General features: G+C 44.4%; 1 protein-coding gene across 1 annotated transcript in view; it reads left to right on the top strand.

Moving 5' to 3' along the window:
* CNTNAP2 (contactin associated protein 2) overlaps positions 1-15,124 on the top strand; it is a 1,739,191-nt gene that overhangs the window by 1,615,517 nt on the left and 108,550 nt on the right. The window contains exons 19-20 of the mRNA XM_081799929.1: positions 2,837-3,073; positions 10,904-11,037. Of these exons, the coding sequence (XP_081656055.1) occupies positions 2,837-3,073; positions 10,904-11,037 (371 nt within the window). The remainder of the gene's footprint in view (positions 1-2,836; positions 3,074-10,903; positions 11,038-15,124) is intronic.

The raw sequence follows: 15,124 nt of genomic DNA, 5'->3' as shown, positions 1-15,124 counted from the left end.
TCCCAGGATCTCAGACTCCTGTGTGCACCAGCATGGTCTGGGAGTCTGTTATGCATGCTGATTCTCAAGACCCTCTGAGTCAGGCCCTCTGAGCTAAATTCCGGAGCTAGGCCTGGGGACCAGCATTTTTACGGAGAAACGTTATCGGGGACTTGGTTGGGCCCCCACTCTGGAAGTGCAGTGACTGGAGAGAGTCTGGCTCAGGGAAGCCCAGGATCTTGCTGGCGATGCGTGGCAACTAGGTGCCTGGGGCCTCCAGGCTTTACCTGCTTCCTCGGCCTCTGCTGCCCAGAACCCCTCCGTAGGCCCAGGTTCTTTGTGCCTTGATCTTGAGTTTCAAGTGCCACACACGTTTATCTCGTCCTATACCTTGTCCCTTTCTGTCTGCCTCTGGCTTGTTCGGACTCTGGCCTGGATCTCAAGCCTTTCTCCCTGCTCCCTCCAGGTGCCAGACCCATCTTTTCTCTCCTGCATGGCCCAAACAGGTTCTCAGATAATGACCCCTCATCCTCTGGGAGACCCTCTCTGTGGCAAAGGGAACCCCTTGGCATGTCTGCTGCAGGTGACCGGACCTGCCTGCTCTCCTTGATTTCCCCCCGCGCAGCCCTGCCATCCGTCACAGCAGCTCAGAGACGTCACAGAATGTCCGTCTGTCCCACTAGGCTCTGAGCTGCTGAGGGCAGGGATCACCTCCTTTTCCTTCATTGTTTCCTCGACACCCAACCTCAAATGTAGTGGGGCACTAATGAGTCTTGTATTAACAACTGATGTTGTAAAAAGAGTCTATGACTTTCACCCGAGGCATGATGCTCTGTTGCACCATCTCCACTCCAACTGTTGACGTGTGCTTCTCCCTCAGCTGCAAAGCTAGTCTTCCTTCCACCTTTACAAAGCTACTGCCGCTGGCTCTTTGGGTCCCAGGTTCCATGCCTTTTCCCCCGAGATGTCTTCCTCGGCCCCTGGAGATGGGGCTGGTGCCCCTCGTGTTCCAGAGCCCCCGTATTACCTGGCCCTGCGCCCACCACACTGCTTCCGATGATGCCTAGAATCCCCTAGATCAAGGGCTGTTTGGGCGCGGGGATGGTAACCTCGGCACCCAGCAGAGTGCCTGGCGTGCGGACGGCACTCGACAGATGTTTGCTGAGAGCACGGAAAAGCCAACTCAGGATCCTCCAGGCAGCGAGGTGGGGGTTCTTATCACATAACCTGCTGAGCGAACCTCTGTAACACTCACCAGAAGGACTTCAAATTGTTGACATGTGTCCTCCCATGCCCACTGCTGGACAGAAAGGTCTCAAGGGTGACGGCGACATTATTTTATATGTCTGACATCCCAGTGAGTCCTTCAGTGGCTAGTGTGGATTAAGTATTGTTTAAGTATGTGTTTCCCATCAAAGGTACTTTTGGCATTTTGAGCAAGACAGTTCTTAATTATGTAAGACAGTCTCACACATTGCAGGCTGATTAACAGGTTAACAGGTCGGTTAGCAGGTTAACAGAGCCCAGATCCACCCACAGGTGCCTGATTCCAGACCCTGATTCACTACGCTGTGCCGACTCTATTCGAGACTTATTTAACGAGAACAAACTTCCAAATTTCCAGGTGTAAAAATCCTTTTGGATTTGTCCTCTCCTTTTAATGACAACATAATGCTGTGTTTCCCAAAATATATTCTGCATAGTGTTGATCTAGTGGATGTGAAGTGTTGTGTGAGCATAACCCAATCCACAGGCAATGAAGTTTGAGAAAGCCTTCCAGAAGGGCACCTGCAGAGCGCAAAGGAACGGTAACTGGGAAGACCAAACAAAGCTTGATAGGGAACCTCAGCCTTTCATGCTGAGGTAGGAGGTAATTTAACAATGGGAGAATCAACAGAGGAGCTGGTCTGCCAGGAAGTGATTAGGAACCAATTAGCGGGTACATGGGTGGCTCAGTCGGTTGGACGTCTGCCTTCAGCTTGGGTCATGATCTCAGGGTCCTGGGATCGAGCCCTGCATTGTGCTCCCTACTCAGCGGAGAGTCTGCTTCTCTCTCTGCCCCTTGCCCCCGCTCATGCTCTCTCTCTCTCTCTCAAAAAAATAAAAAAAAATCTTAAAAAAAAAAAAAAGGAACCAATTAGCAATGAGTAGACCGTCGACAGAGACCAATGAAGGGTTAGTGACTGTTCTTCTAATTTCATAATAATACCAATAATAATAATAATAATAGGTACTATTTCCTTGGTGCTGATCATTTCATATTATCTTTTATTTTCTCCTTTTCACCTATGAAATACTGAGGCCTAAAGCAATTGGTTAAATAACTTCCTATAAAGCCACACAGTAATTAATTAATGGTCATATTTGAACCCAGTCCTCTCAAACTTCACATCTTATGATTTTAAGCACTGTCCCCAAAGCCCAAAGGGACTTGTCGAGGGCTCTCCCATGCAAACATCCAGAACAACCCGTGAGCTCCTTAAATTGGTATTTGTGATAAACCACTGCCTTTATTTTCAGGGTACCTCTTCAACCTAGATTTATTTGGCCTAAGCCCTGTACATGGAAATTCTTTCTGGTATGATTTCAGTTTCTTAATTTTTATTAATATATTTTTTTAATTTACAAATCTCCATGCTCTATTACATGCTTTTTTTTTTTTTTTGATAGATGATCCATGTTGATGAAATAAGGCCCATCTCTATAGAAAGTAGCCCCATCTGATCCCCTCCTGGAGGCAGGACCTGCCTTCCCTGAACAACAAAATTAACCGTCTACCCAACTTTAAAGTGTTGGCAGTATCAGCATCCGATTTCCCTTCATTTGTCAATTACCTCCACCCTTTTCGTTTCAACAGATGTTGGCGCATTTTTTGAAGAGGGAATGTGGCTACGGTACAACTTCCAGGCACCGGGGGTCAGTGGCAAAGAATCGGGCGGCCGGTCAGACAGCTCCCCTGATCAGCAGAGCGCCCCTCCCGATCTGGCCCATGAGGGGATCCACTTCAGCTTCAGTACCTCCAAGGCGCCCTGCATTCTCCTCTACGTCAGCTCCTTCACAACAGACTTCTTGGCCGTTCTCATCAAACCTGCCGGTAAGGACAAGGATGCCTAGCCTCTGCTATTTAATGTTGGGTGAACAGAATGTTCTAGAAGGTCTGGATTGCTCTGGTCTTGTCCTTTATTTTCCCCAGGACGTTGAGCAAGTCATCCAAATACTTTGAACCTCATTTCTCTACATGAGAGCCAAAAAAGCTACTTGTCAGTTGAGTGCCTCCTAGCAGTGTGTCATAGTAGTAATGTTGCTCAGGCATGTCAAGTTCTTTATGGGAAGCGTATTAGTATTACACGAATATGAGATTGCTTCGTATGTATAACGATGATTTTTTATTCCCGTCAAATGAATACATGCACTGCTGTACTAAATAGAGATGGGCTCTGAAGTAGTAAAATTCATTTAACATAAACCAATGAGTTATCCTGATTTATGATAATGTATCAGTAGGTTCCTACAGAACATATGTAGCTTTCAATAGAAATAGAAGACCAGAGTTGTTTTCATTCCTAAGCCCTCTCAGAATTTTACATTCATAAAATATATCCCTGGCATAAGGGTTGGTTAAAGCAGGAGCATATTTACACTTGAATGTCTGGGACCATCGTGATCTCCAAATATGCATGGAGCGCGAGAGGGTCAGAGTGAGACTAAAATCAGTGTATTGTGAAAATAGACAAGTGCGCTTACGACCTTTAAGAGAAGTCTGAGCAGTTCTGAAACACAGGAGCGTGCCCAACACTGAGGGGGCCATTCCTCTCAGAAAACTTGAATACTGACACACTTAGAAGATCGCTTTTTCACAAATAAGAATAGTGTAGGTTGATCAGGGAGCAAATCTCTCTCATTCACTTCCCAGAGAGATGACATGGGCTGAGAATGTGGAGACAGCCTGTCTCATTGCCCACACCTCCTAGCTCTGCACTGAGTATAAACTTCTTTAAAAAGCTAAGACTTCTTAAAGATCAAGATTAGCTTCTGTGGGAGCAAAAATTCTTATTACAAACCCAGGTCAGCTTGAGTTTTAAAACATAGTAAATTCTTAAGCTTCTCTGGTCAATTCACTGTTGGTGTTAAAAAGATTGGGAACAGAGGGAGTATTTCCTAAGATTTTTCCTTTCAGAAATTATTCCTAAAGAAATAAGTCAAAAATCAGACAAAGATGCAGCATGAGAATGTTCCTCTTAGTGTTATTTATAAAAATAAGCATTAAGAAAGACCTACAAGTTCAACTGTAGTAAAATGGTTAGTAAAAGAGGGAGTCACCATTTTAAGGAATATTATGTATCCATTAAGAATAATATTTGTGGGTAGCAATGAAGAAAAAAACATGGAGAAAAAAATTATGTAATACAATGTTAAACCAAAAAGAAAAAAGAAAGGAAGGAAGGAAGAAAGAAAGAAGAAAGAAAGAAAGAAAGAAAAAAGGCAAGATAGAGCCTTGACTATACAATATCGGCTTAGCTCTATGAAAAATACGGATGGAAACCAAAAAGCAATAACATGAGCACAAGGTGCCTCTTGCTGGTCGATTTGCTTCTCCTCAGTAATACTCTTTTATAAATGTCAAATCCTCACAATGAGCAAGCGTCACTGTTGTAATCAGAAAAGATACTAAGTAAAATCAATGAGAAAGCAGAAGAAAAAAGGACATAACCCCGGCTTTCCAGAAGTTCACGAGTTGAGTTTACTTCTCCTGGATCAGGTTAAATCGATTTTTAATCCATTGATGTTCTCCACCCACAAGCCCCAGCCTCTCGGTGCCCTCACCAAGGTGAGGTGGTTCTCACATATGGCTCATCGAGACATCATGAACATGTCCCGGAAGATGCTGTATTGTCTACTACTTAAGTCACTGCCACATTAAAATTTAGTCCCCAACTAAATTTTATCCGTATACTCGGTAACTATATTGGTACCGATATCAGTAACTATATCAGTAACTGACATTCCCATAACCTAGCCCGTCTCCGTGAGCGCTCATGCTGGTATCCATGGGCGTTCATCGTGTGCAAGGGTTTTGAGTAATCAGTTCCATATTGGTGCTACCATTTAATGATGCCCGACGGTGTGCTATGTTGCACACGCATTAATTCCTACAAGCCACACAACCACGAGGTAGATATCATTCTTTATCCCCTGTCAACAGATGGTAAAACTGGAGTATGGAGAGGGTAAGTGACTTGCACACTCAGCTGGTGGAGGCAAAACCAGAATTTCTAAGTTCAGGTGTCTGATTCCAGGCCCCGAGACCTCTACCACTCTTTCCATAAGGCAGAGATCTCTAGCACACTCTCAGCACATTTGGAAAGCACGACCAGTTGGTTTCTTTTTAACTTTGCAAGGCCTTCTTCAAACTGCTGATGAAAATGTGTTTTTTTCACATTTCAAAGACTTCGTTTTTTATTAATTGATATTTAAAGTTAGAAAAATGAGAAGAAAGCATTCCGGGGAAAAAAATCAATAAGGACTATGTCAAAATATCAGGAAAAAAATTAAAAACTAGAAAGTCTTAACTAATTGCCCTGGCACCCCTCAAACTTAACATATTGAAAGCCGTATCACCATTATGGTTCCCCCAAAACTGGTCCCTCCTCCAGACCCTCTGCTTCTGCCAGTGCTGCCCCCTCCAGACACCTGAATTCCCGAGTGTGCTGTCATTCACAAATTTCCCCTTTGGGGGGCCACTCAGGCAAACAGATCCTGCAAAGTCTCGTCACACCGTGTCCGTCGGGGGTATCTCTTTCTTTTCTTTCCCACTGCTGGTCTCCTGGAAAACGTCTTCTAATTCAGTGCTTCCTGACATTGTTCCTGCCCTGGCACCCATAGGTTATTACATTTGAAATGGCACTTGAGTAAACGGACGAGGCCATTTGTCTTTGGGAGGCCACCAACCCAGGGACCCCAGCAGCCCAGCCTGCCGAGGGTCTGCCGAGGTCTGAGGGGCGCCCAGCTCCTGGCACCTGTTAGCCTTTTATGGAATAGCAGTGCGCCTCAGACCCATCCCTCTCCCTGCTTCCGGTCCATCCCCCCCTCGCTCTTACCCACCAGGGTCTTCATACGCAGTGTCCTCATCATGCCTTAGTAGGGCTCTCCTCCTCCCAGTAAGTGCAGGAGAAATCCCAAAGCCCACTAACCTGCCAAGCTCCAGGGTGAAAACACCAGGTGAGAGCTGCGAGTGTAGAACCAGAACGTCTGGGTTTGAATCTGCTTCTGCCCTGCGCAGGTTGTGGGATCACGATTGTGGGCAGTTAGCCCCCCTGTGCCCAGGGCCCTCTTCTGTTAAAATAGCGCCTCCCTCGTGGGGGTGTTGTGAAAATGGAGTGAGTCAGTAAGTGTAAAGCACGACCCTATCCCCATGCAGTCTGTGTGTTGGCAGACACTACGGAAGTGTTAGCTGTTACTACTATCCACAGCCCACGGATTTAATCTACATCCTGCCCCGTGTGCGTGCCACACATCCCTACTTTTCCTCATTATTCCCCAAGCTCACGTGACATCTGTGCCCCGCCCACCACCCTGGTCCCTTACCTGGAGGAGCTCCATCTTCGTCCGGGCGCTAACACCTGCCTTTCATTCTGGATCCAGATTGAGTCTCACCTCCTTTCAATGACTCTCCTTACTTTAGACTCCTAGTCTACTTCCTTCCAATGACATTTGTTTGGCACTTCGTGTATTGTTATCTGTCTTTGTATAAATATGCCCTGTCTTCCCAGTGAGATGAGAAGCCCCCAGTTCTGTATCTCCTGCCTACAATAGGTGCTCCGTAAGTGTTTGCTGATGATAATGATGAAGGCCAGGAGAGAATAAATCTGTTAAGCACGTTATTTGCTGCAGCCAATAAAAGAGCAGTCCCTTACAACCGCATTCCATTTTAATAATATTTAATAATATTTTATATTAATGGAAAATATTAATATTCTCTGACCATCATTTAGTGGTTCTCGTGTACTATTATTTGAAAGGAATAAATATATCATTTAAATTTTATTATTCAAGAAAATTGCCATTACTGTTTATGGATATCCACTACATACAAATTTAACATTCCAACTCGTCTGTTTTCTCAAAGCAAATCATTGCAGTTGCCATTAAGTGAGGCAGTTACAGAATTTTTAAATCATGTTTACAAAGAAAGAAAGCCAGAAAAGAGAAAAAATACTGAAAACAGCTTAATACTGATTTTAATGAGCTGGGGAACATAACGGGAGCAATGACAAAGACAGTAGGGAGGAAAAGGTCTGGGTTTTTTTTGCATGATGACCATTTCCTCTGACCTCTAGCCCTCAAAGCCGGGGCCTGCTCTTTCTTCTCTTTGTATCCCCAGGGCCAGACACAAGGGGTTAGAGATGGACGTGTGTCTTAGAGGTGGACTCTGCACAGCTAGCCAGCCAGACAGCCCACATTCAGGTCTTGAAAAATCGGATTCAACAGTGCTTTTCATGAGCGCTGAATAAATGTGTTCTGAAGAAATGAGTAAATAAATGATGAATGAATACAGCTGTATATTCAAGAGAACTGGCTGTGATTATACACGGTCCAAGCACGAGAAGGAGGGAATAAAAACTCAAGACAGTCAACTTGTTCTTCTGCATGTAACCAAACAACTGTCTAATCATCTCCTGTTCAGTCCCAAATAATAGATTGTTTTTAATGCTGTTAGGGTAAAGGGAAAAAATAGGGTAGAACACTGAGGGTCGGGGAAAGAAGCAGCTCAGAAAAAGAGAGCAGCATATTCAAAGGTCCTGGGGTAGAAAGAAGAATTGTATTTTCTAGCGGATAACAGAAGTCCAAGGTAGCTTGAATGTAAAAAGTGAGATAGTAAATGGCATCATTTGCAAATAACATAACAGGCAGAACTCAGATCAGACAAGGCATCATACACTATACTAAGAACGTATGTCTTCATCCTAGGAGCAACTGGAAGGCTTTGAAGAGTTTTTAGTGAACCAGTGAAATCATCAATTATGCATTTTGAAGAAATATGTCTGCAAGAAAAAAAGCACAGAAGCAGGGAGACTATCATTCATTCATTCAACAGATGTATTTATTCAGCAACTACTAAGTATTGGGCATATTCTAGGAATTGGGAATAAAGTACAGAGAATATAAACAAAAATTATTACTCTCATGGGGGAAAAATAAGGCAGAAAAGGGAAGACCTGGCCAAGGGAAAGGATTGGGTAAATTCTTCTTTTAATGAGGAAGTCACAGAAATAATCACTGAGAAGACATTTAAACAAAGACCTAAAGTGGATGAGGAGTCCTCCATGCAGAATACTGGGGACTGAGCATCCTAGACAGAAGAGCCAGCCAATGCAAAGGTCCTGAGGCAGGAACATGCTGGCTTCTGAGGAAACAGCAATGAGGCTAAGTTGGACTGGTGAGGAGTTAGTTAGCAAGGAGGAGAATAAGAGATTATGTCAGAGATAATAGGGCAAGATCATATAGGGCCTGGTGAGCCATTATGCAGACTTTGATTTTTACTTTGGTTGAGAGAGGAAGCCATGGAGGGTTCTGAACAGCGGATCAGTCTGACTGCCCTCTGTGAAGGGTCTGGGTATGTGGGGGCAGAGGCTGGGTTGAGGTAGGGGGGAGATTTGTTAGTATGGAGGTGGGTCCAGTAATCCAGACAAATGACGGTGGGGGCTTGGTCTAGGGGGTAGAAATGGAGGTGATAAAAAGAAGTAAGTGTTGGGGTGTATTTTAAAGATAGAGCCAAGGAGAGCTGCTGACAGATCGTGTATGTAATATAGGAGTAAGAGGGGAGGCAGGGCTTTTGGCAGGAATAGCCTGAAGGTTGAAGTAGCCATTAACTGAAATGTGGAAAATTGAGATGGAATACTTTTTGGGGGGAAAGGCCAAGAGTTGGGTTTTTGCATATGATGTATTTGAAGTGCTAGTAAGACCTCTCCTTTAATGGGATTGGGAGTGAGGAAGGAGCAGAGAAAGAGGGGACTCAGCTAACAATGAAATGAGGCCAAGAGGAATCATTGTTAAGGAGAAACGGATTCGGATCAGGTGGTCCAGGCAGAAGACCACGCAGGTGAGGTTCAGGTGGTGGCCGTCAGGTCCCTGATACTGCACGGTCAGCACAGAGGCACCAAGACAGGCCAGCTCCGCGTGGAGCTGCATCCACCAGGAGCAGGGCTCCCCTGGGATCCACCCAGGGTACCCCCGGGGCCAGAGGATGCCTGTGCTTTGATGGAGTTGGACGAGAGTATGTGAATTCAGACACACCTAGGAGGTGAAAATCAGCAGTGCTTGGTCAAAATGCTATAAGCAAACAAATCTAGGATAAAATACTTAGGTAAAACTCAGAAACAGGGAAGGTTTGTCAAATTTGCTCAGAAAGTGAAATTAGGAAATAGTTAATTTTTTATTAATCTCATGTATGCTGCTTTCAATTCCAGGGACACGGTAGAATATTTAAACCACCTGTGTAGAATATTTAAACCACCTGTGTAACGATACAATGCCTAAGTAAGGGAGGGCAGCATTTAGAAACTGTTGCATTTATTTGTGTACATATGGATATGTACGGACATGATCAATTTCTGGGAAAAGACGCTGCCAAATATTTAGAGTAGTTATCTCTCGATGGTGGGATTTCCGGTGACTTTCTTTTCTTTCTTTCTTTTTTTTTTCTTTCTGTTTACTTTCTAAGTTTTAATTATCGTATTTTATTTCACGACTTAAAAATCAGTTTATCCGTTTTGTTCCTCAAGAAGGAAAAGGAAAGAGGCAACAAAGACCGTGTGAGATGATTTACAGTTGGCCAGACTCTTGCTAGGTGGCTGGCTCCGTCTTCAAGCTAGGGGATGTCAAAGACTATTAACATGAAGATTCCAATTTCAGTTAAAAACGAGATAAAAAATTGATGTCTTTAAAAATCATAAATAAGAAATACAAGTTATGTTTGCTGTGCAGATTAATTAACAGCAGGATCTAGAATATTATATCAGTCTTTTTTTTTTAAAGATTTTATTTATTTATTTGACAGAGAGAGGGAGAGAGACAGCAAGAGAGGGAACACAAGCAGGGGGAGTGGGAGAGGGAGAAGCAAGCTTCCCGCTGAGCAAGGAGCCCAATGCGGGGCTCGATCCCAGAGTCCTGGGACCATGACCTGAGCCGAAGGCAGACGCTTAACGACTGAGCCACCCAGGCGTCCCTCAGTCTTTTTGAATATTGTCTGTCATTACTGGGGAGAAGCACGATGGAGAGAAAAACAGAATAATTGGTTGAGGCCAAGTGAGCTGGAGTGGAGGGGCAGTGAGGACTCGGGGGCCCGGGAAGTCCATCTTTCCTTTGATTTGCATTCGGATTGATGCAATCTCTAACCTAGAATAAAATTTTTTGTTTTCTTGGTCTCAGTGAAGCCACCCCAACTCCCATGTATTTATCTTTTGTAAATTATGTTTATTTTTAATATTGTATGCTCATGATTCTTTTATGTGCTGAATGTCACACTTTGCGGATGGCGTGAGACCATCTCTGCATCCTGCATTTATTTTTTATTTCACATGGTATTTCGTCAGTCTGCAGGCGTCTCCACAGTCCTATATTGTATATGTTCTCATCCTCCTTCCCAGGCACAGTCCCAGCTTGGATCATTTAGACCGTTTGCCACTTCAACATGAAGATGATGGTCACTGATGGCTCACTGTTGGTAGACTGTAAACTACTGTGGGCCCAGTGCTCTTAACCCTTCTGGTTCAGCATGCCATTGAACTAGTGAGTCAGAATTCAGAACAGCCACGGTATCGGCGGACAGCAAAGGGGGCAAGCCTGAGCATCAAGGGGGAAATCCTGAGCATCCAATGAAACCAAGAGCAAAGAAATGACAGTTTCTTTTCTTTTCCTTATATAGGAAGCTTACAGATTCGGTACAACCTGGGCGGCACCAGGGAGCCCTATAACATTGATGTAGATCATAGAAACATGGCCAATGGACAACCCCACAGTGTTAACATCACCCGGCACGAGAGGACCGTAATTCTCAAGGTATACATAATGTGCACACATCGGTTGTATGTGATACTGTATTATGTCTCTATCCTCTGTCATACTTGGATGCTGGTTTTGTTTTGGGTGGTTGGGATGGGCAGAAGAGATGCTTATTACACTTTCTCCTACAAAGTCCTAACCAGGGAAGTAGAAGGATATATCGCTACTAAAGGAAAGATAATGACGGAGTTAATGGTGAAGACGTTTCTTAGGGAGAAGGTGAATAAATGTTTACTAAGTATATTCTCTGTAGCCTTGCTGCTTTTAGGCTCACACATCTATCAGTCTCATGTTTTTATCTATCACACCATCTTTTTTTCTCCATGCTCTCAGATGTCTGAAGCTTATCCTGTTTCCCAGCAAAGGTTATTTTGGTTTATCTGACTTCTTTCGCTACTCCAACACAATATGAATTAACTATGGGCTTTTTTTCTCGGCGGATGCTTCACCGAAAAAATCCTCAAAACACAGACCTTCCCTAGAATCTCAGACTCTGGTTGTAGGCTTTCAGCACGCAAAGGGATGGTTTTATTATGACAGTCAAATTTTACTTCCCGTTCATTGATTGTCCCTACACCCACCAACTGATTTTCACAATGAAGAAACCAGCCTGGGAGGCACCATGAATAAAACATGGCATGAGGAATTCTCCCTGGGAACTAAGCCAAAAGATCAAGGATGGGAAGTGTCACTGCATTCTCTAGAAGGAGTTCAAAATAGGTACCTGTCAGGAAAAAGAATAGCAGGGGTATACTGTTTTGTCAGAGAGTGGAGTGCCATTTGGCGGGGGTTCAGCAGCCACTCAGACCTCATTCGGATTCGGCTGGTTGCAGTGGGAAGTTCGGGTTGCAAAGAAAAGGCACAAGTCCTGCCTATGTTTGAGCAGCGGTGGATGTCAAATTCATAACTTGATACGGAGTTTACGCTTGGCCTTTAGCAGGAAATGCTAGAGGGTATTTTAAGGACAGGTCTTTCCTAGGAAATTGACAACGTGCAGTTACAGTTTTTCCTACAATCAATCAAATATGTGTAAGTAAGTTTGCCTCTCGGTGGTGGGCAGAGTCCCTGGGCCTAGCACAGTGCCTGGCTCATCTTGGAAACTGCAGATTATTTCCTGAGCAAAACCAAGCCTATCTCGAACCATAACTCCAGGTTTATTCAGAATAGCCAGCAAGGCCAGGAGTGGTATAGTTTATATCATTACAGGAGTCCTGGGATGGTTTTATACCATTTTTTCAACATTATATATATTGGCTTTTAATTAGAAACATTCTCTTGTCTTACCCCATGCCATCTGTCACCTCTTTTCAAGTGACATCTCTTGCCATTGTGGCATTACAGAATAATGTTAAAGTTAAAAAGAGCTCAACAGTCAGCTTTCAGGGCAGTGTGGTGCAGGAGGCCTACCTGAGCTGTGGAACCCTGCAGAGTTAGCTCTCCCTGTCTCCAAGAAAATGCTCTGTGTGTTAGAACTGAGCCTTGTGGGTGGGGAGCCACGGCCACAGAGGAGGGCCAGGTGGTAGAGGGGAGAGCAGATCTGACAGAGCCATTTCTGGGTATACTTCCCAAAATGAAGTCCAGCTTCTGGCACATTCTGCCAACTGGGGATTCTTTGGAACTAACCAGCAACTCTTTTTTTTTTTTTTTTAAGATTTTATTTATTTGAGAGAGAGAAAGCACAAGTGGGGGAAGGGGCAGAGGGAGAGGGAGAAGCAGGCTCCCCACTGAGCAGGGAGCCTGTCTCAGGGCTCCATCCCCAGGACTTCAGGATCATGACTTGAGCTGAAGGCAAACACTTAACCGACTGAGCCACCCAGGAGCTCCCTACCAGCAATCCTTTAAAAACAAATATCAGTTTAATGAGAGCTGCTACCTGCCACAGAGTTATAGATTGCCCTGAAGACGGGGAGAGGGATAGGCTATTTTAGGAACTTGGGGCTTTCGAGGCATGGAAAGCCAGAGAAGTCTAGATAGGGGATGGGCCAGAGAACGCAGGGAGTCCAGGAGACTGAGGAGGGCTTCGGGGAGAGGCCAGTTCTATTGCTCAGAGTTCTTATGGTTGCACATGACAGAAAACCAATTCAGAATTCATTTGTAGGGAAAATTTCTAGTGTAGGTTATAGAATTTAAGAAAGGGCAAACTACAGTTTTGGAAGAAAATCCAGGAGACCTGGAGGATTACAAGAAAAACTAGAGGCTGTTGACCCTGTCCTGCCCCTCCCTCCTTCATGCCTCAATCCCTCTATTATCTCTGCTTGTCCACCCCTCTTTGAGGACTGGATTAATACCTCTTCCTGCAGGCTCCCTCTGTTACATATCATGGAATGCAGACACAGGAGCATGGGGTGGGCTCGGGTCTCAGTTCTGCTACCAGAAGAAAGCCTCTTGGTTCTCATTTTAAAACCTCAGGGAAGGTCTATGACTGGACTGGCTTGAGTTGTGTGTTGCCCTATTGGCAGGAGGGAGAACGATGATCAGCAGCCCCAATCAGACGCTTAGAGTGGGGAAGTGGGGAGAATCCTCCAAAAGAATAGGAACACGGTTCCAGAAATAGAGACATGAGAGGTGTGAAAACACGGGCTGCGCCACACTTTGAGGTTAGGAACTGCACAGAAGTGGGAAGCGCTCCAAAATCATGGACAAAATTCTGCCATAGGAATTGTACCAAGGGTAGTGAGGGTCCTGCCCTCTCTCCTCCTGTCATTTGAGCAAGGCAATTGCACCGAAAGTTCTGGATGTATTTGGAAAGCCAGACGCCTCAACCCATGTGAATTCAGCTAGGAAAGACCTCGTGGCCTCTGGTGCTCTCAGCCTCTCCAACCCAGCTCAGATGGAAAATAGGATGATGTCAGAAGAAAAAAGATAGGGCCCCTCCTTATGGAAAAGTAGGTCCGACAGACCCCCTGCCCTGCTTTCTTTCCAGCGGGGAGACCTTGTGGAGAATGCAGGTAAATCCGAGGGTACCTTTAGAACTCTGGAAAACACTGACCTTTTTTCTGAAAGCAATCTACAAATCCATCTTAAGAACTTCTACAACCTCAAGAATGTGTGGGAGAGATATAGGAAAATGTTCATCATGATTACTTCTGTGTGAAGAGATTGTAAGTGGTTTGACTTCCTCTAGAGTTTTCTGTATTTCCTCATTTTCTCTTATAAGCACGTGCTGCATTTTTTTTTTTGGTACGCGTTACATGTTTATAATCAAACAAAAATATGAAACATACAGATATCTTCAACCCACTCCGACAGCCCCCAGTGGTATAACATAATATAATGACAAAGATATTCAAATAATTTCAAATTAAAATGCACCTCTAATCAAAGAACAAAAATAAGGCTAATTCAACCATGAGTATAAAATGCTATGGAATGATGCCTCTGGAATTAAGGTGAAATTTTATACATTTATATATACTCACAAACAGCACATCATTCCAACGATGTTTATCAGTGTTTACGGTGTTTTTAAAAGAAGGTTTACTTTCCTAGCTGGTTTTGGCTAAAGCTAACATTAAATTAATTTGCATTCCCTGAGCACATACTCAGGGAAATGGTGCTGAGCCCTTGAGGGAAATTGACCTTGGATGAAACATTTGCTGCCAAAACACAAAGTGACCAATCTCCACATAGATAATGAGGAGCTGACTCTAGGAGTCATCAGACACCGGAGTGAGCCAGAGCCTGTGACAACCCTCAAGTGGCGTCATTTATGAAAACTCACAGTTGCACCAGGGATAATAGCTGAAGGCTTACCGCCAGTCGAGATATAAGACAAACCCCGGGCAGGCAGAGAGCACCTGAGAAAGTACTGTATGCAATGAAAATTCATGCCAATTAGATGACTCCAAGACCCAACATCACGAGGAATAATTTCAAAGTCTTGAGTCACAAAGCCCTTCTTCTCGCTTTCCTTCCTTCCTTCCGGCTGTCCCAAGATTGTTTCTGCTCCCTTACCTTCTTTTTGTCCCCCATCCCACTGCTCAGGGGACATCAGGTGGCTCGCAGGCAGTCTGAACAATAACATAGGGAATTGAAGTAAGTCCCAAAGGTCTATGTATATTTCTTACATGCCCTGGGTTATATT

Source organism: Leptonychotes weddellii, chromosome 12 (genome assembly GCF_054177405.1).
Source record: "Leptonychotes weddellii isolate Sample4059 chromosome 12, ASM5417740v2, whole genome shotgun sequence".
Taxonomy (NCBI): domain Eukaryota; kingdom Metazoa; phylum Chordata; class Mammalia; order Carnivora; family Phocidae; genus Leptonychotes; species Leptonychotes weddellii.
This window is presented reverse-complemented; position numbering and strand designations above follow the sequence as displayed.